The following is a 21,974-nucleotide window of genomic DNA, read 5'->3' on the forward strand; positions in this document are numbered from 1 at the left end:
CTCACCTGTGGTTTTAGTGGGCTAGAAGGATGGTACCTGGAGGCTTTGTGTTGACTATAGGAAATTGAATAAGAAGACTATTAAGAATAAATTTCCAATTCCAGTTTTGGAAGAGCTCATTGATGAGTTGTCTGGAGCCACAGTTTTTAGTAAGTTGGACTTGAGAGCTGGCTATCATCATCTTAGAATTCACCCAAATGATGTGTTTAAAATTGCTTTTAAAACTCATGAGGGTCATTATGAGTTCTTGGTAATGCCCTTAGGGTTAATCAATGCTCCTTCTTCATTTCAAAGCTGGATGAATGCAGTATTTAAGCCATTTCTTAGAAAATGTGTCCTGGTATTCTTTGATGACATTTTGATATATAGTAAGTGCTTAGAAGAACACTGGAAAAATTTGACTGAGGTGTTCACTATCATGTCTCAGCATTCTCTATATGCCAAATAGAGTAAATGTTCTTTTGTCACTTTAAGAGTTGAATATTTGGTACACTTTATTTCTGGTAAAGGGGTTAAAACTGATCCAAGTAAGGTTGTTTCTATTAAATCTTAGCATGTTCCTTCTGGAGTAAAAGATCTGAGAAGCTTCCTAGGTCTAGATAAGTACTATAAGAAGTTCATTAAAGGTTATGCACTTATAAGTAAACCTCTTACTGACTTGCTTAAGAAGGGTGCATTTAGTTGGTCTTACTTAGCTCAATCTGCTTTTGAGCAACTGAAAAGAGCTCTAGTTACTGCACTTATTTTAGCAATCCTTGATTTCTCTAAGCAATTCATTGTAGAGACTGATGCATCAAAGACGGGGATTGGTGTTGTTCTTATGCAAGAGCAATATCCCTTGGCTTTTATTAGCAGGTCCTTGGGACCCAAATGGCAAAAACTCTCTGTATATGAGAAAGAGCTGCTGGATATGGTTTTTACAGTGCAAAAATGGGAGCTATACTTGTTGGGTTCCATTTTATTGTCAAGACAGACCAAAAAAGCCTTAAATGTCTACTACATCAGAAAATTTCTACTCCAATTCAGCAATTCTGGTTATCTAAACTGATGGGGTTTATGAAATTCAGTTCAAGGTTGGCAGAGAAAATGTTGTATGTTGTGGAAGATGCTCTATCTAGATTGCCTGACATATTGCTTCAAGCTATTACAGTTGTTGACTCCAATTTGGTGAACTGTCTTACAAATAGTTACAACTTAGATGACAATACTAAAGCAATTGTCTCTAAACTGCACCAAGGTGATTCTGTTGCTGGGTTTACTTGGAAAGATGGGTTATTGAGAAGACATGGAAGAATTGTTGTGGGCCTTGATGACACTCTCAGGAAGAAATTGATCCATTGGCAGCATGCTTCATTGGAAGCAGGACACTTTGGGAGAGATCAAACATACAAAGATTGCAAAACATTTTCTATTGGAAGGGGTTAACAAGAGATGTAAGTCAGTTTGTGAGGAAGTGTGTGGTTTGCCAAGCTTCTAAATATGATACTTCTGCTAAGCCGGGTGCTTTACAACCTCTTCCAATTCCAGAACAAGTGTGGACAGACATCTCAATAGATTTTATAACTGGCTTGCCTATGTCCATGTTTAGAAATGTGATCTTTGTGGTAGTTGACAGAATGAGCAAGTATGCTCATTTCATTGCATTGAAACACCCTTTTACTACAATTGAGGTTTCTCAGGCATACTTAGATAATGTTTTTAAGCTTCATGGATGGCCTAGAAGAATTGTCAGTGATAGGGACTCAATCTTTCTTAGTCAGTTCTGGAAAGGACTATTCTCTTTATATGGCACTAAATTCTTGCTTTCTTCTTCTTATCGCCCTGAAACTGAGGGCAAAACAGAGGTGGTGAATCGTTGTTTAGAGGCATACTTAAGGTTTGTTACTTGTGAGAAGCCTGCTGAATGGTGCAGGTACCTGCCCATGGATGAGTGGTGGTATAACACTCATTTCCACAGCTCTGCAGGCATGACCCCTTATGAGGCTTTATACTGCCATCCACCACCTATGCACTTACCATATTTGTCTGGAGAATCTAGTAATGAGGTGGTAGATATGAGCATGAAGAAAAGAGAGGAAGTGATCACAATTCTGAAGGCTAATTTGATTAAAGCTCAACATAGGATGAAAGTCCAAGCTAACAAAAAGAGGTCTGAAAGAAGCTTTGTAGTGAATGATTGGGTATGGTTGAAACTGCAAAACTATAAGCAACAATCTGTTCAATTTAGGGGCTGCAAAAAACTTGCTGCCAAGTATTTTGGCCCTTTCAAGCTGTTGCTGTAATAGGAAAGGTGGATTATAAGTTACAACTCCGTAGTTCAGCTAAAATCCATTATGTTTTCCATGTTTCACAGCTAAAAGTTTTCCATGGTCACCTCCTTGATGTGGCTGTTATTCCTGATATTGCTGATACTTAGCTACTTCTTTGCCGCCTGAAGCTATTTTGGAACATTGTATTATTCTTGTGGATGGTGTGAACCAGTTCAGGTCTTAGTTCAGTGGCAGAACAAACCACGACATGAAACTACTTGGATGGTGCAGCAGGCTGATAAGTTCCCTGGTTTAGTGCATCTCTTGCCTTTGAGGAGAAGTCTCTTAAAGGGGGAGAGTATGATACAAGATATATGAGAAAAGATATTATAGTTGGTTTTGGCGGCAAATTATGTTAAATAGCCAAAGTTGTTATTTTCGTTTTTGTCTTTTTTCTGCTTAACAATATTACAGCTGGATTAGAGGGAATCTTTTCGATTAAGGTCATGCTTTATTAATGACTGTAGGTTGTAATTGTGGCTTTATGCAATGAATTACAACTTCCTTCCCTAATCTCTCTTCTCTCTCTATTATCTCCTCTCTATTATCTCTTCTCTCTCAATTTTGTTATTCCTCTATTCTTCTCTTCTTCTATCATCATCTTCAGTATTATCTGGGCTAAAATCTTAGTTGTTTCTATAAAATAAGGTTCATACCTTATCACCTATTTTTCTCGCCTTTAAAGCCTCGACACTTTGATGTAGTGAGCCTTGGTGTGGCGAGCTAGAATTTTTGTGGTGAGGTTCGGCATAGTGTGAAGAGTTTCGGTTCACCTTGGTACTGATCTTTCTAGCTTCGACTTGCTAACTTGAGAACATGGGTAATAAATAATACCATAACCTAAACAAACTAATTTCCTTAAACAATTTTGCAGCAAAAAGTTATGTACTTTTCAACACAAAACCCATTTTAAAGCCCAAGCCACGCCACAGCTTTTAGTTGAAGTAACTTTTTTTTGTTTTGAATAACTTATTTGCTTGAGGGGTTTACCTTTTTTGCCCTTCGTAGTGCCACATCAGCTTACTTTGCCAGTTTTATTATTTTTTTGCTACGTTTGTTCCTGGTTCTTACTTTGGCTGGTTGACTTTCTTTTGTACTGTTGAAGGAAGTAGCTGGAATGCGCCATTGAAGCGCCCTCTAAGCTTTCTACGTTCCATTGAAGCCAGCGTTCTAGGATTGGATCTTTGGGTCTCAGTTTTCAGCATATAAGTTTCCGGATTCTCCTTCTGCCTCGGCAATGCTGTCCTTGGGTCTTCGTTTAGCTAGCTTCGGTTCTCTCGGTCCTAGCTCCATCTCTATCTTATCACTTTTCTCAACTTGTTAAATTAATGATAGCTTTAGGATTTGTTGCTAGGATGTGAGATCGAGGAATCCTTGGACCATCTGTTCTGCTAGTCGGACATGGATGGGATCGCCTTATCTATGGAATGACTTGCAGTTTGGCCACACCAGTGAGGCAGTGATCAACTACTCTGTCTCTTCCCTCAACTTGAATCCTGGGTTTGCAGGGATGCACAAACTAGCTATCTGACTATCACTCAGTTTTCAAGTTCACTTCCCAATTTTCACCAACTCAGGCCTTCTTGCTTAAGTTGCTTATAGATGGCTCTGGTTCGGGAATACATCAAGAGAAGAGGGGGGAGTAAAGGACTAAAGGTTCTTTCGCAGGGTCTTTCTGAGGTTTCGTACTTCACAGGTTCCGTTATCCAGATTTTGGTTAAGGAGCTCTGTGAATTGGCTGGCATAGATAGATATGTTTCTACTTAATCCAGGGATAGGCTGTGGCCTACATCAAAAGCCCTCAAATGAGGTTCAGACTTTGTTTTTTTGGGTGGGGATGGGTTGTCCACAAGGACTCACGATATCGCAATGAGCCATATGTTTGGAACAGGTTTAATGCCTACCCTCTAAAAACTTAACCCAACTAATGTATTTGAATACTTGAATGCTAGATTATGAATTTGCATATTTTGCTGTCATGTCAATATGCAAGAAAACGAAACTTTAAAATGACTAGGGGAACAACTGCACACAAAAATTACAAGCACTCAACTATATCCGATGTACGGAGTACTTCATTTCATTCTCATTATAGAAATTGTTTTAGTTTCGCAAGAAGAAAGTCTAAGAAGGAGCCCAGCTCTCCATTATGCATGTGATCTAAACAACAAACAGACATTACCACAAGAACTCAGCTCTCCCAGGTTCCTACAAGTTGCAATTCATGTATATGTAAAACACAGCATAGCACCTTTGCATTCCATATGATCTGGTCTAGTCCTGCACATACGCAAAACAGATATTGTAATTTGCAAGTATCAATCAAACGATAGAAGAATGGCAACTTACTAAACACATTAGTGATCCTTGCTTAGGTTGACCTAAATAATGAGCTATACATGGTAGTAAAGCAATGTTATAGATTGAATGAAAGTATACATGTATGAGATGTGTTCTTGTTGCATGGAAGCTAACTTACAGTTGTACCCCCACAGCAAAATGAGGGGTTTTCATATGATCCTAAATTGGGAAACAATTAGAATTATTAGATACTATGAGCAACAATATACACCACTGAAATGTGAGTCTACTATTTGAGCAAGGTCAAGCATTATTATATATAAATGAGGCAACAAACCTGATATGCTACAGAGAAGAATTGATAAAATCAAACAATCAGTAGATCAAATTGAAAATCTTTGACATACCTCATCATCTTCATCGTCGTCACTGCCTCCATCTTTCTTCTTCTTCGTAAGGCGAGTTGTACCACCCTCCTTGCTAATGGGCAGTTTCATTTCACCAAAAGGTGTGTCGACATTAATATTTCCTTTCATGCTATAACCAGTTCCTCTCCCCCTAATCATATCCCAGAGTGCAGATCCAAATTCCTTGGGCCTGAATGTGACTGGAAGATCCATATAGCTGATACCATTTTGAGGCAAATTCTTAGATTTTTCGAGGTCAGCACCTCCAATGTTGACATGACCTAGCCAAACCTCATAGTCCAGATCCTTAAGACCCAAGTCAAAGTCATTCTTATTCTCTATCTTGAGATGAATGGTTGCAACAGTTTCTTCAAAAGAGAACCTCTTAAACTTTATCTTTTCGATATCTATATCAGGCTTGTAAGGTATTGGGATCTTTCCATGTTTCTCAAGGGGGATAGTGATCCTTCCCAAAACAGGAACATCTATGATGAGATCAACCTTGAGCCTGTAAGGAATAATGCTTCCTGGCTTAATATCTTTGTAAGTTTGCTTAATGTCATCATAAATCAGACAGACCGGTATCTTGATAGTCTCAGAGCCATGAGCATGAATGGTCCCAGCATCAGGAATCAGCCCAGAAATCAGCTTCCTTCCCTCACTGTCAATACAGTAATTTATGTCAACAAGAGGGATCGGAACGGGGTTGGGATTTTTCACAAGAACATCAAGAACAAGCTCTGCCTTGTGAAGGCTGATGTGAGGAATATGAATCCCACTAACATCTGCAGTAGGCTTGCCAAATCCGATTGCTCCCTCTATCTTCTCACCAATATCCTGAATAAAATCCTTCACCTTCTCTATAAATCCACCCTTTTCTTCCTCTTCTTCTTCCTTCTCAGGAGTCTTCTCAGGAGCCTTCTCTCTATACACCCTATCAGCTATATCTGGCTTATCATCTGATGCCATATCCAAAGAGCAAGAAACTTAACCTGTAAGTCAAAACATCAAAGTCTAAATTTGAAGCAATCATCATTCAATAAAACAGACAGAAGTGCTAATAAGCATCAGACGATAATACTTATATAGGAATATAGGATAACTGTCTTAAACTACTAAAAGGGTGCAACAACACAACATGGTTTCAACCTTTTGACTGAAGAAAACATTTATTTTAATAGCCGGTATTCTTTCTATTATAAAACAATGCGTTTGATGTTTAAAATTTTGAGCAAAGGAGCATATACTATCCTGAGATAGTAGTAAGTCACTAGTGCATATCCAATGGGTTAAGTTCCCTGAGATAGTAGTAAGTCATTATTCAATATAATTACATTGAGATGCCTACCAAAATTAGTCAACTTCCCAGAAATAATAGCATGTCATAAGTACATATCCAAAGGGTTATCTTCTAAAAATGCACTTTCTTTTCAAAGAGTAATGGATCTCAATTATCATCTCATCTATGTGAATATATCAAGAACAAATAAAGCAGAATTAGCCCAATGCCTGATTAATGCATGTCTATTGTTTGATTTTTCACAAGTCAAATTGGGGTGAGAAAAAAGAGATACAACCGTGTGAATTTAAATGAAAACACGGGCAATAAACATTAGACATTTACCTAGACTCAAATCCTACAACCTTTGCACCTTATCTAAGGTTTACACTGTGTGGTCTTATGGCTACAATAAATAAGGTTTCAGACAGGTAGGTGTAATAAAACAAGAAGTCACTAACGACTTACAAGAACTAGACAGCACACTCCCCGCACTCACACTTACAAAGAATATAGTACAGCTCATTCTGTTTCCCTCTATATTCAGCGGGTTATGGAGTAAGTGTGTTATTTGATGCAACTAGAATTTTGTAAAAGTCCGGAAGATGGCCAAAATATTCATCATCCATCATTGTTACAACAATGTATCATACCCCATGCTCTATTTTATAAAGCAAACTTTAAGCCAGGAACATAACTCCAAATATTATTATTAATAATGACAGATACTTATCCAATCATACTAAACAGATATTTATATGTGATGTACTACATATACCAGCATCGCTGTTCATCCAACATATACACACAGGGGTGAGGGCACCAGAAACAGGATAACAAGAATAAGAGTTTGCAGTACTACACAAAATAATTTACTAGCAGAATATTTTGGAAAATAGCAAATAAAAGATTAATATTGTTTGATCATAGCAGTGGAACACAATCAAATGTCATTCTAATTTATCTTTATGTAGTAAACGCATATTTGCCTGAAAATTGACCAACTAGAGCAAATTGACATTGATTACAGAACAATTCGTTTAACAATAACTAAGTTATCAAGATGTAGATGCTAACTAACTTAAGTGACAAAGTCGTGGGTGTGTATTACTCAAAAACTGGGGTTGAATCCTTATGCATCATAGGCCTTTTCAGCATCCAATACAACAATTAAAGGGAAGTTCTATGAGGTTTTCTACACTTTCAAAAAGGTACGAGTACTTATTTTAGCAACTAAGATAAAACATGCTATGATCGATTTCCACAGTTCAATTCCTCACAAGATATCATACAAAAGTGTAGAATTTGTTATATACACCCCGGTGTACCGTACATCCATAGTATTTTATTCTCATTGTAATAATTGTTTTTTATTTAATCATCAAATGAAGAGCAAAACTAACCTTAAGTTAGTTAGGTGTAGTATATAATAATCTTTCACTAAAGTGTAATATGAGTTTTCTCAGTCAATATTTACGCTAAGTGTTATGTTACTAAACATATGAATTACGATCAATGCATAAGTACCACAGTTATAACTTAACACAGACATTAAGAAAAAATTATTCCACATACAATCATCAAAGTCCACAAAAACATTTGCAGCTCAATAAAAATTTCAAAGTAACTCTAAAGAATCTGATCAAAGGAGAATTTATTTTGCCAAACTACTAGAAATTTATTTTTGATCAATATTAAATTCAGCAATTAAATGAGTCAGGAGTCCCTAAAGTTCAACAAAATGCAGTACACATTCAACACAAAACCAAAATAACACAACCAATTTCGATGGAAATCAAACTGATCATAATTAATCTAAACTCAAGTTTATCAGATTTTAGATTGTGTATGTAATTTTTTAATATTTAAAAAAAAAAAACTCGTCGGATCAAAACACAGCAACAACCAAGTTTTGCCTATAAAATCCCATTGTAATGACAAAATTGTAGAACTTTTTTCTGGGTATTTCAGATTACAAGATTTCCAGCAAACTTTATTAAAAGATGATCTAAATAATTTTTGAAACTATGACACATAGAAAACATCGAATGTAGCTTATTAAGTGTCATATTAGCATGATAGAATGCAGATAATTACAGATCTAATTGAATTATGCAATATTAAATCACATCAAAAATTGATCACACCCCAAATAAATAAACAAATCAAATTAATGGGTATACATAAATTTGATTAGATTTACATCACAAATCAGAAAAAATGGACTTACCCAGAAAAATAAAGCTTTAGCAAAATGAAACTTGAGTTTTTTTGGGTTTTTTTTTTTTTTTAAATTATTGTTTTGAATGACAAAAAGAGGACTAGAAATACTCTATATAAAAATGACAAAAAGGCTTGCCCAAAAAAATAATATTAAATAAAAGCACACGTAATATCTGAGATATTATATAATTTAATTTAATTGAAAGAATTATCTGAAAGTATTTATTAGCAAAAATGATTTGTCCAAATTTCGTATATTTATTTCTTGATTTATTGTGAGATGTGGTTAACCGAAATTTGGTGATTGACGTGTCATGCTCTTGTTTGTTTGCAAAAGATTAAGAAAGAATTTAATTATGGACTTTATTTATGTATGCTTTTATACGTTCAACATGTGTTGAAATCTTTTAAAAGCCGTGTATATTACGTTGATGATTACAACTTATTACGTATTACTTGAATTTATTTTTCAAAGTGTATTTAATGATTGAATAATTTTATATTATTATTATTATTATTATTATTTGGTAATGAAGGGGAGGATTATTAGGGCCAAAAATAGTGAAGTTAAGCACGGATCGTTGCGTCAAACCCTTAAATTGCATATGGTATCAAGAAAAAAAAAAAAAAAAAATACTCGTACTGGTTTTTTCAGAGCATGTCTAATCAAGTGTAAACATCAGGTGAAATGCAAAGCTAATAAGTTGATAATGATCCTATAAAATATAATCAATTTTACAAGTAGTAATCTATAATTACAAATGTAATGAGCATGAATATACAAAATTAACTTGATTAAAATTGACTAATTTACCAACAAGTAAATTCGAGCATCCATGTAATGTTATCCTAGATTGCTTGGTACTTGACAATTGCTGCTCTGACCCCAGGATCAAGTACAATCTCAACCAACATAATCCTTTAAAATTTGTCTCAAGTATTCTTCCTGCTCGACACTTCCTTCGAGTTCTTCCCACTGCAAAGAAGCATAACTTGCATCAATAATTCATTAACAGCCAAAACAGGAAAATCAAGCAGATGATGACCAACAAATCTACTTTGTGCAAGTAATTAGAGATCAACATGGTTTCAGTTCAATGACCAAAACCAAAATTTCACTACATCTTGTCATTTTCTGAATGCTATGTTTATGTGATAATCTACTAGTAAAAACTAACAAAGATGAGACATTCTTGGTTTATGAGAGAATCTACTGGCTCAGCTCTCTGTCAATTAGAGATATTGACTAGCTGTAAAACTAAAGTCAATTTCATGATCTATGCAGAGGAGACAGGAGAATGGAAGGGAGCAGATGATCGCGGGACTAAAGCAGCTATGTCTAGCAATGGTCTCTCCATTAAGTGATTGCATTACCAGGGAAAACAACTCGGAAAGGCTAAGTTAACAGAAAATATCTAGCAGACAATTTTAAATGTTGATTTCTGTCAAACTAGTCTCTTTATACATGAAGAAAGGAAAAACAGAGATAGAGTCAGGAACATCACAGTGCTTTCAGAGTTTCAGGAAAAATGGCACAGCTTTTTTCAACAACATTTCACAACAGCCCTCGGTTACCTACTACCTAGCAGCTTTTGAGATTACATAGTAGAGTAGTAGACACTAGGTTTGGTGTAAGCAAATGAAGCCAGTAACTATATACAAGATCGCCACCAATCTTGATCTAGCATCTTAGAAGAACTTGGTTACCTCATTTGTTAATCAATCAACTATCTTGGATTGCAAGATGAGTTTTGAACACAAAGTGTGTTTCAAACAATTCAAAGACAAAGCAGTGTTTACCTACTGATGGTTTTTCAGATTAACTGACCGAAAATGGCTGCCAAACCAACATTATCAATACCACATAGTCACATAAGTACAGTAGTCTACTTCGAGTTATTATATTTTTCTCATTACTTAACCAAACTTCCATTCTGAAGACTATTTTATTTCTTATTAAAGATTAAGGTCAACATGAAGATGACTAAGTTTATTTTCACGATCAGTTCAGCTATCCAGCAGGTGATGTGGCTTAGGACACAGGATAGCCATATTCAACTTGTTTGCCGAATATTCGTTACAAGGAATACTTCCCAAGTCATAAAACAGTGAGGCACATAGGTCCTGTTCTGTTGGACTTATTTTCAGTTCATTTCAAAAACCGAGATCACAGAAAGGAAGAAATATTAGGTCATTCGAACCAAATAAAACATGTCATAGCAATATTTCAGGAGACTCACTTCTTGATGAGGAACTGACACAGGATTCCAACCAGAAGCAGCAACATATCGCCTTTTCAACACAGTATTTCCAAGAGGGACTCCTGCAAACTCAAGTATGTTAAGAATCATACAGACAAATATACAGAGTTACATACAAGAAAAATTGCTCGGAAGAAAAGATACATGGAATTTTGTATGGAGAACAAGAATCTTTACCTGAATTTCTGGAGAAATGAGTAGGTCCATCAATTTCAAGAGCCACTTTCTTGTCAATTAAGGCTGCATCTAATGTGTACACATCCAATTCATATTCTCTCACCCATTCAAGCCCAGTGCTGAAAAGTAAACGAGCAACCTCTTTTTGGAATGATGACGTAACCTTTTGATTAAATCTCCTAGTTCTCCCAGCACGAGCAATCTTCTCCTCGACATCACTCCTTAAAGAGAGCTGAAGATGAGAGTACTCAACTTTCAAGCATTGATTTGCCAAATAGACTTGAGACGCAAACATAACATCCTCCCTGTACTGATCTGTAATTCTTTCTTCCTCAAAATTTTGCAGAGTTTTCCACACATTAAAAAAGAATTTGCGGTCCATCTCACCAAGAACGGTATACGACCAAGCTATATTACCAAGCTGGTCCCTATTGAATCTAAGGATAAGAGGATTCAAACCTTCAGAATTAGCAATTCCAGCTTCGTCATGACTTAATGAACCCCTAATTGAGCTGCATTGGAACTGATCTTGATCCTTATAGATATTGTCTAAAGCTTCAAGCAAATGATTAGCTGGCTCATTTAAGAAAGCGAAAGCCCATAACAATTGAGCTAGCTCTTGTGGATGGAAAGTATGAATTATCTCAGAAGCCCTCTTAGACAACTCTACAAAGAGTTCTGGGGCAGAGTGTCTCATTGAGGCAAATGCACCAGCAACATTAGCCACATTTTGGGAATTAAACTCGCCAACTTTGGCCATGGAAATCTCTGCAACTCTATCCATTTCCGTCATATACAGAAGGTCACCTCCAATCTTGGACAACGCCCATGCAATATTCGAGATACCTTGTGCTGAGCACTCTGGCAATGCAGTCATCGCAATACCAATAAGCATAGACATCTCCCTTTGACGGGCAAAGGCCAACCTTCGAGTTTCCATCATCGACACTTTCTCCATGTTCTTAGCAATCCTATGAATAGCAGTAGCTAGATTCAAAGGAGAGAGCGGGGAAGGGCTCAAGCCTTTCCCAACAGAAACAATCATCTCAGAAACCACCTCCAAAACCTCTTGTGCTGTTTGAGCATCTACAACCATTCTATTTAAATTAACCTCTTTTTTCCGGTCAGACGGCTGACCACTAAACTGTGACAACCTCTGAATAAATGTCTCCATTGTTTCCTTCTTTTTCTCCTCAAACATCCCATCCCCAAGCATACCAACCGCACTGCGTAGATGATCCACATTATCTACAGGGCTCACATCATCCTCATCCTCATCATCAGAATCAAAATCAAAATCTTCCTCATCTACCTTAACTTTCTTGTCTATTATGTTCTTATTCTTCTTATTCTTTTTCACCTTACGACTAACCATATTCTCCATCACTCGCGCCATCCCCCTATCCTCAATCGATTTCAATGCAACTTTCCTAGCCCTCACACACCAATCCATACTATCCGAATCCCCCAACAACCTCGATTTCTCCGGTTTCTTCTTTTCGAGGGGTTTGGAACCTAAAGGACGGCGTTTACCTAGAAATTCAAGTTTCCAATCATCTAATTCAGGCTCTTGTTGCTTCTCATCTATAGCCTTAATAGCAAAAAACCCCATTCTTCTAAAACCCTCATAATTTCTACCAAAACACCCAATTTCCAGTTTTCTATCCAAAACCCCATTTGTAATTCTACCCACTAGGAACTTTGAACTATATTTCTCATTCAAAAATAAGGGTTTTGAACATGTTTCACCATAAAATCCACTTGATAATACATCCATTTCTACCTTATCTATATCACAAAATTGAAACTTTTGGCAGAAAATGTAATTGTTATGATTATAAATTGAACAATTCTATTAATGGAATGTATCAAAATTTGAATTAAAAAACTGGTTCTTGGTTATAGAAGAAAGATAAAAGAGACAGATAAGGAAGGGGACTTACACAATATTTATCAAATTTGTCAGTCTGAACTCTGAAAGAAATATGAAATTCGCGAACAGGATAGAGGAGAACTGGACTACTGGAGAGAGTGGAGCTACTGTAGTCTGTAGAGGATAGGACTGCAGGCACCGAGGCAGGTTGAATTACCTTCGGAATATCATAATCCCTCTGTTTTTTAATATGTATTAGTTTGACCGGCAGATTTGCGGAAACGCTACTTTTACCAAAAAATATCTTTAATTGTGCATTAGTAAAAATTGTAACAAAATTATATTATAAAACTAGACATTTTGACGAATCTAATAATATATATATAGTATATTAACATCTATTCATTTTTTAAAGGTGAAAAAATTAAGTCAATCACGGTATGTGAATAATGCAGTTGTCAAAGTGATGCATATAAAAAAAACGGAGGGAGTATCATATACGGAGTAACTATAAGATGTACTCCCTCCGTTTTTTTTATATGCATCACTTTGACAATTGCACTATTCACATATCATGGTTGACTTAATTTTTTCACCTCTAAAAAATAATTAAATGTTATTCGCCATAATGTCTAGTTTCATAATAATGTGCCGGTCAAACTGATGCATATAAAAATAATAATAATAATAAAAAAAAACAGTGGGAGTAAGATTTATTTGGATATATTTTTTTGTGAATAAAAAAATTGTGTTTTTTTAGATAAAAATTTGAATATATTTTGTTGGAGAAAAAAAATTTGTTTAAATTTATTTCAAAAAAATTAGGATATAGTAGTTAAAGCCCGTGCGATGCACAGTTTTTTTTTTTTTTTTTTTTTTGTGTATTTATGTGCTAAAATTTGTTACATATTTAGATAAATTTCCTAATATCAAAAGATAATATTTTATACTTTATTAATATAACTTAAATACGGAGTATATCATTTGGCAATTTTGCTTGCGTGTCATTTGAATTAATTAATTCTAAAAAAAATTAATAATCTCTTATTTAATTGGCTACAAATTTATAATCTTGTATGGCGAGCTAAAAAATTAGGCTATAAGAGGTTAAAATTAGGAAACGTCGTATTCAAGTTCACGATAATATTAAACGTTTTTAATAAAGGATATTATGTTAAAAATAAGATTACTATGTTAAAAAAAAGTCAAAAAAACCTTTTCTCCCCGTTCGGGGAAAAGGTCACAATGTTCAATATAATGTAAATTGCGTGTGTATAAATCTCGTGTCGACAATAATATTATTATGGACCAGGTTCAAGCAAGTCTTTCTATTAGATTTATAGGATAAAATTGTTGGTTTAGATTTTTATTTCCAATAAAATACCAATATTTCACGGATAGCTGACGGTAATGTATGAGATTTCAGAGTTATTATTTTACATAATCTAGGACATACACCTTACTTTTTATATGGTTTGTATTAGTAATCACAATAATGCCTGAAATTTATTGTCGCCAAAAGTGAGATTTTTATTTATGTTGTTCGTATTAATCATAATAATCCTATAAAAACGAATGGGGAGTGGTACGAGTTAATGATATACTCCATTGATCTTGATTCTTAATTAGAATCATGTAATTGACGAGCAAAAGAATCATCATAATAATAATAATAATAATAATAATAATAATAATAATAATAATAATATATGAGCACATGTATAATACGGAGTAACAATTAGTAGCAAAATAGATACGGAGTACAATAATTAAATAATTAATTAACCGCCAATTTCTGCTTATCTTCTTGATCAGCATTCTTCTTTCGTCGCTCTTTAACCCAAAGATCCATTAGCGTGCATGAGGACAGTCGCGATAAACATCCATTATTAGCTTGCATGAGGACAGTTGCGATACCGATGGCGGCACATGACGCGGATTTAATACAATAATATCAAGCTTGTCGTTCTTTTGACGAAAATTTTCTATTCCCGTGGTCATACTGTATGTAACCACGGCAAATGCGCCTCCAGCACAACCCAAACGCAGTGTTTTTACTCCGGCCATGCAGATTGCGGCGTTGAAGCTACGGCTAGTGGAAATACTCTTGAACATGTAATACGCAAAACTACACACGGCAGAAACCTCGAAGCTTGTTCTCACATCTTCGTATTGGAACTTAATTCCCATAATTTCGCGATCTGTCTCTTTAATTTTTTTTTTTTTTTTTTTTTTTTTTTTTTTTTTTTTGTAATCTTTAACTTTTAGATCCTTTTATAAATAATGACAACATATTTCTACTTATATACAACTTACAGTCCTATTCATATCCAAATACTACTCCTACTAAACTTTCTTTAAATTATTATCTTTAATAATAGTTCTCATTTATTTTATAAAATTAATTACTTGTAAATTTTTTGACCAATTATATAATTCGTATATAATTATCAATAATTATAAATTAAAGATGTTAATTGAAACAATAATAAATCTAATTTATTAGATAAATAGTAAAAATAATAGACAAATACATTAATTATTTAAAAACAGAGTGAGAAATTTTTTGTATGGGATTTAAACATGTCAAATGTGTCATCACTACCATCATTCATACATCATCAGCCTACAATCTTACAAGATTTTTTTTTTTTTTTTTTTGAAACAATAAGATTAAATAATACGGAGTATCTATTACTCCGTAAATACAATTCTATTTTCCAAGATTTCACTTTTTTTTTTTTTTTTTTTTTGACGGGCAAAGATTTCACTTTAAGGAAACAAGATTTCAAGAATGGAATAAACAAAGGAATAATTTTTTTTTTTTTATATGATCCGAGGAAAATCTAGAATATGCGTGCTCTACTCTTGGTATTTGGATTTAATAGCTCACAATCGGAGGAAATAAATGTGTCAAATTCACAACAAAAATTTTCCTGTAATTTTTTTTTTTTTTTTGTTTGTTTTTTTTTTTTTTTTAAATAACATGATTAAAAACTTACTCCTATTTCGTAATAAATATAATTTTCAATAATTTATAAAATATCTTATAGAAAGACTTGCGTGAACCTGGTTCACAATAATTTTATTGTACACACACGCAACCGACATTATATTGAACATAGTGACCCTTATTTTTAACATAGTAACCATTATTAAAACTTGTGTAACATTTAATATTATTGTGAATTTGCATACGACATTATGACCCTAATTCTAACATAGTGATCTTTATTATTCATATTAACCAGTATATAAAATATTTCATTAAATAGCATATATATTACCAAAATGACTTTTATTTCAACATATTGATCTTATTTTTATTATAGTGACTTTTTTTTTTAATAAAACAACTATAGTTTCTCTAATATTAAAGTGGTCCACAATAAGTTACTGAAAATCAGGTTCATTTAAGAATTTGTGCCAAACCCATAACAATAAATAAATGGAGTACGCAGTAGTACAAAAGGTTAACAGGTGATAAAATACCACAAATCATTAGAGGCCATAATATTTCGAGCTTGGTACTCCCTTTCGCAAGTAATAGTAGTATGGGTAGTGAAAGAATTTGCGGTTTATCTTACTTTTTTCATCATCCCATAATTTTTCATCTTTTCATTCATCTTTGAGTGAGCTTTCTTTTGAACAACTTGCCCCACGACTTCAGTTATAAAAGGCCTAACATTTTTTTCCATTTTTAAGTTCTTGTTTCTTCAACAACGTAGAGCTTAGAAAAATCGTTTTACCTTCAAATTAGGAAAAAAATGAAGGGAAAATTTACAATTTTAATCCCACCTTTTGCAAGTCTTCTCAAAATAGTCTTACCTTTTAAAATTTTGGGAATAATCCCACCCTTTAGTGCTATCTTTTTAAAATGGTCCTTAACTTGTTTGTAGGTACATAGCAGGTTAATTTGACACATGTCTTGTTCTAGTTGGTCTAACTTTTTTTAATTAAAAAACTAGTGTTTAACTCGGACGATGCCCCGGGTCTATATTTTAAATACTCCCTCCGTTTTTTTATATACATCACTTTGATAATTGCACTATTCACATACTATGGTTGACTTAATTTTTTCACCTCTAAAAAATGAATAAATGTTATTATATTATATATCATTAGATTCGTCATAATGTCTAATTTCATAATATATTTTTGTTACAATTTTTACTAATACACAATTAAAGATATTTACGGTCAAAGTAGCGTCTCGGCAAATGTGCCGGTCAAACTGATGCATATATATATATATATATATATATATATATATATATATATATATATATATATATATATATATATATATATATATATATATATATATATATATATATATATATATATATATATATATAAACAAACAAACAAACAGAGGGAGTATTCTTTACTTCAAATTATAGTTTTCTTGTATTATAATAATCTTAAATACTTTTATTATAGATTTAGATGAAGAAAATAATTTGTACAAAAAAAAAACAATCTTATGCCATACATTAACTATATTTAAGAAAAATAAATAAACAAAAGTATTAGATAGCACCTTAAAGAAACGAAATGAATGAGAGAGATTTGATCACTTGGAACTCAATGGGACACTTTAAAGAAATGAAGAGTTTTTTTTTTGGAAAAATTAATGAGAATAATCCCACCTTTTAAGCGTCCAAAATAAATAATCCCACCTTTGGGATTCTTTTTAATCCCACCTTTGATATTAATCCACTTTAAATGGTCCCAACCGGTCAAGTAGCTTGTAATAACAATTTACTTGACACGTGGCGGCCTATGATTGATCAAAAAAATAAAAAAAAATAAAATAAAATTTAGACCTTTAATAAGAAAAAATAAAAAATAAAAAACCACCCTCCACCCACCAGCTGCCCAAGCCACCACCACTATCCCAGCCCCGCGACTACGGCCACCCAGCCCCAACGACAGCTCCGGCTCTAGCACCGGCGTCGCGACTGACCCCCTACCCTGATAAACCCTTATCCCCGTATCGATCCCGGCCCCCTCCCCTCGAAAACCCCTTTCCCGACCTGATCCTAGCCCTTCCCAGTCCTCCATCCCTTTTTCGGTCGTGTCGGCCTTCCCTATCCCCCGTCCGGCCTCTGATCTCCGTCCTCTCTTGATCTCGATTAACGCTATTTCCTAGTCGGTTTTTGGTGGATTGCAATTTTTCGAAGGGGTTTTGGGGTTGGGCTGGCTGGGTTTGGTTCCTAGTCGGCGTAGTGTCGTTGTGGTTTCTTGGTGGCGGTGGTTTCGGGCTGGATGGGGTGGTAGTTCCGAGGTATGGGTTTGGGTGGTGTGTGAGGATGGTAGTGGCTAAAACTTAGTTAGTGGTGATGGTGATTTTTTTATTTGATTTTACTTTTTTTTTAAATTATTTTTTTAAATTTTGGACAAATCAAATTGTCGTGACACGTGTAAAATAAATTTAATAAAAAGAATTTACCTCTTCAACCGGTTACTGGTCACTCAGAATCATTTTGAACGGATTGATATCAAAGGTGGGATTATTAATCTCCGACGCTCAAAAAGCGGGATTATTCCTATTAAATTTTCCTTTTTTTCATCATTTGTTCTAAATTTATTATATTCATCAATTTAGTATGAGAATCTAACAACATACACGTTTTTTATAAAACAATTACATGTTTTTTTTTTCTATATATGTTCATGACCTTTTTGACAAACTATCTATCAATATTACTAAAATAACAACTGTTGACATTATCTCCCTTTCAAATTGTACATATATTAAGCTGTGGTAGAAATTTTCTCGCCTAAATCAATTGCTGACATCATATTCTTATCTTATTTATACTATACTCCATATTTCATATTATATGAATTTATGAGTAATAAGTTGGCTTCCAAATAAAATTACTCCAGGTTAAAGAGGACTCCGTACTGTATAGTTTGCTTAAATTTTTACTTTTTTCAAACTTATTTAGATCTATATAGCATTTTAATTGGTGGTTATGGTTCTATAATTTTTCTCATATGAGGTACATATAAAATATATTTATTTCAAAGAATATTTTTTATGTCATGCATTGCATGAGGCTAATCTAGTATACAAATATAAAAGGGAGTTTTTTTCCAAGTTTTTAGAGACATTTTTATTTTAAAATAAAAATAAAAATATCAAACGATTTACTATGTACGACGAATAAAGTAATTTTTTTTATCACAGACATACAAAAATTACTACTTTGCCTTTTGATCGAAAAATAAAAACAAACAGTGCTGTGTATCGTATAGCTTCATCTAGTTTTCATTTATTAACGACTTTGCCTTTTCGAAAAACATAATCGTGCTGAAAATTTTGGAATTTCTCTACAATTTTGATTTCAACCATCTTAACTATGTAGTACATGCATAGTAATTTTCAGTATCAACTTGAAACACATTTTATCTTGCCAGTTGCCACCACTTAACTCGAAATTGCTATTGAGGATGTTCATAACATGCATTAACTAGTGAACTAAATTTTCTACATAATGATTGTATAACTTCGTTATATTTGTAGACACGGAAATTTTATAAGTGTCATATATTAAGGGAAAATTTTTAATTTACCACCCAAAAATATTACCTTTTTCTACCTAACCACCCATATATTTTTTTTATTTTAAATTACCACCCCATAATTTAATTATATACTCAGATTACCACCCAATTTGAATCTCCGGTGGAATTCTGTCACGTGGGCCCCTTGTAACGGCTAAAAACGACTAGTTTTTGCCTCTATTAGTTTCTCTTCCCCGCTTTTTCCCCCAAATCAATTCGACTAACTCAATCTTCCATCCCATCTTCAAATTCTCATCAAATTCTGCGAATTGGACCTCAATTGTAACTGCAGACGCAACCCTAACTCCTAGGAAAAATCATTTTGCATCAGGTAACCTTATTTTTTTTTCCTAAAAATTAGGGTTCTTGTTTCAATTGAATTGGGGGAATTTGTGTGGTTACTTATTTTGGGCATTGCATGAGATTTCTTTGCCTTGTGTAGATTATTAGGTTATGTACTAGGACTGAATTGGGGTTTCTGTTATAATGTGTGGTTGATTATGAAATAACTTTGTTGAATTTTATAGTTACAAATTGTTGGGATTGTTTGAGTTGATTGGAATATAATTTAAGCTTCTATTGTTTATTTTTTGTTGGAACTGTTGTGGCAGAAATGGAGGAGAATAAGGTGATTATCAGATTTAAGTATTTGAGTGTTGTTATTGACATTATGAGATTGGCAAAAATAACTTGCAAGATACAACAATAGCATTTGAAGATCAACTTCGTGATATGGATGATCCAGTAGAAGGATCAATTGACCTCCAGCCTGTACCCCATATTCCAATATATTTATAAGGGGAAGTATAAAACCTTAGAGGATGATGGTGATGTGTTCAAGATGATTAGGAGGTTACCTAATCAGAACCTATACAACATACATGTGGGGAGCACTGATGACCCTGGTTTCTTGGCTGACTGTATCCTTGAGTACAGAATGAAGCAAAATGGAACTTGGCCACCCCTTGGTTATCCTCATTATGGTGGCCAACCACCACAGTGAATAGGTGTGGTAGAGCAACATATGTATAATTTGTGGGTTGATGGATGTTGTTGCATAAACTAACATCTCCTATGGTTATTGCAGGTTAGAAGATGTCTTGGAATCAATCAACTTTTGCTTGACAGCAAGTTGATGAAAGCTGAAGTGACCTCTCTGAAAAGAGATGATGATGACTTAACTGGGCAAAGATGATGATGAAGATGTCTTGGTTATTGCAGGCTCTCAGTGGGGACAAGAAGATGATGATCACCAACTCTGGCAATTCAGTCAACAAGCTCCTAGTTTATTTTGTTGCTTTGTGTTCTGTTTTGTTGGTTGTTCTAGGTTTTGTTGTAGTGAGAAGAATGTAATAAGTGGGAGGTGATGTTAAGGCTTTCACTATTGTACTCTGTCTTTTTAGTTGAATGGAAAAAATCAACTTGTTCCAATTTAAATCTTGTTTTTTGTTGTCAAAAGCTTTAATTGAGTTTGGTGCTTTAAACAAAGATATGTTCAAAACTAAACACAACATTAGTAAGATGATCAAATTAGGCATCAAAACTCAAGGTTAATTAACAGTGCACTGAATAAGTTAAGTTGGACAACATTAAACATTGTTCACTGTGACAGCACAAAATACATGCAATAGTCACAAAACATCAAAAAGGTTAACTACCATTGTTAAGTTGCTCAAAATATTACAAACATCATTATATGTTAAGTTTGACTTAAGTAATACATATAATCACTAAGTCTAACAGGGTTCAACTTGGATCTTGTTTGTCTTGTGGAGGTTGAGGGACCTGCTGTAGTAGAAGCTTGAGTCTGACTACCCTGACTCTGCTGCTGACTCTGACAATGTTGTTGCTGGCTGTGACTATCTTGCTGACTCTGACTCTGCTGCTACTGTCTTTTTCTCTAATCTTCTTGGGAAAACTCTTTCTAGCAATGCTATTAGGTCCTGGTGTTCCACCCAATGCAACACTCTGTTAATAAAAAACTAAATCAGTAGGGTGCTTTCATTTACATAACAAATTATAAGTAGAAGGTTTGCATTTTTACCTTTTTCAAAGCCCTTTCTTCTTTTTTCTTTCTCTGGTCATTGACCTAGCTAGTGTTCAAAGGTGGCCTTCCACCATCTTTCTTAGGGGAAGACACAGCTACTGGGGTCACAGTTGCATTTTTACAGGTCTTAGCAAAGTGCCCTAGTTGCCTGCAATTCTTGCAAGTGGTCCTCCTTTTCACAGACTGCTGATCCTGGTTCAAGTTATGGCTTGGCACCTCTCCCTTCTCCAACTTCCTATTCTTAGACTTAGGTTTGCCGGGTTGAACTTTGATGGCTGGTGGAAGTGGCTGCCTAAGCTTGACTTTATCCCAATGATGTGGTCCAGGCATTGCTGCAACTTCATACCTATATGCCAACATGTATGTAGACACCAGGTATGCATTGTCCACATAGTCCTCAGGATCTTCCCTTTTGTCCATTATGCATGGACACAAGGGATACAAGTTAGGTCCCAATGGTAGCAGCTGCATGTATGGTTGCTGAGGTCAACTGTAACTAGGTCAGAGTTTAGCTCTACCTC

General features: G+C 34.4%; 2 protein-coding genes across 2 annotated transcripts; both read right to left on the minus strand.

Moving 5' to 3' along the window:
* Positions 1–4,347: 4,347 nt before the first annotated feature.
* LOC110738641 lies at positions 4,348–8,669 on the minus strand. The gene is made up of 3 exons (XM_021919034.1): positions 8,527–8,669; positions 5,018–6,009; positions 4,348–4,589 (listed from the first exon to the last, which is right to left on the minus strand). The coding sequence occupies exons 2-3, from the start codon at positions 5,984–5,986 to the stop codon at positions 4,584–4,586; spliced, it is 975 nt and encodes a 324-aa protein (XP_021774726.1). The 5' UTR covers positions 5,987–6,009; positions 8,527–8,669; the 3' UTR covers positions 4,348–4,583.
* Positions 8,670–9,203: 534 nt separating this feature from the next.
* Positions 9,204–13,060, minus strand: LOC110738643 (RAP domain-containing protein, chloroplastic-like). Its single transcript, XM_021919035.1, has 3 exons — positions 10,958–13,060; positions 10,760–10,842; positions 9,204–9,495 (listed from the first exon to the last, which is right to left on the minus strand). The coding sequence occupies exons 1-3, from the start codon at positions 12,732–12,734 to the stop codon at positions 9,424–9,426; spliced, it is 1,932 nt and encodes a 643-aa protein (XP_021774727.1). The 5' UTR covers positions 12,735–13,060; the 3' UTR covers positions 9,204–9,423.
* Positions 13,061–21,974: the final 8,914 nt, after the last annotated feature.

Source organism: Chenopodium quinoa, unplaced genomic scaffold, assembly GCF_001683475.1.
Source record: "Chenopodium quinoa cultivar QQ74 unplaced genomic scaffold, ASM168347v1, whole genome shotgun sequence".
Taxonomy (NCBI): domain Eukaryota; kingdom Viridiplantae; phylum Streptophyta; class Magnoliopsida; order Caryophyllales; family Amaranthaceae; genus Chenopodium; species Chenopodium quinoa.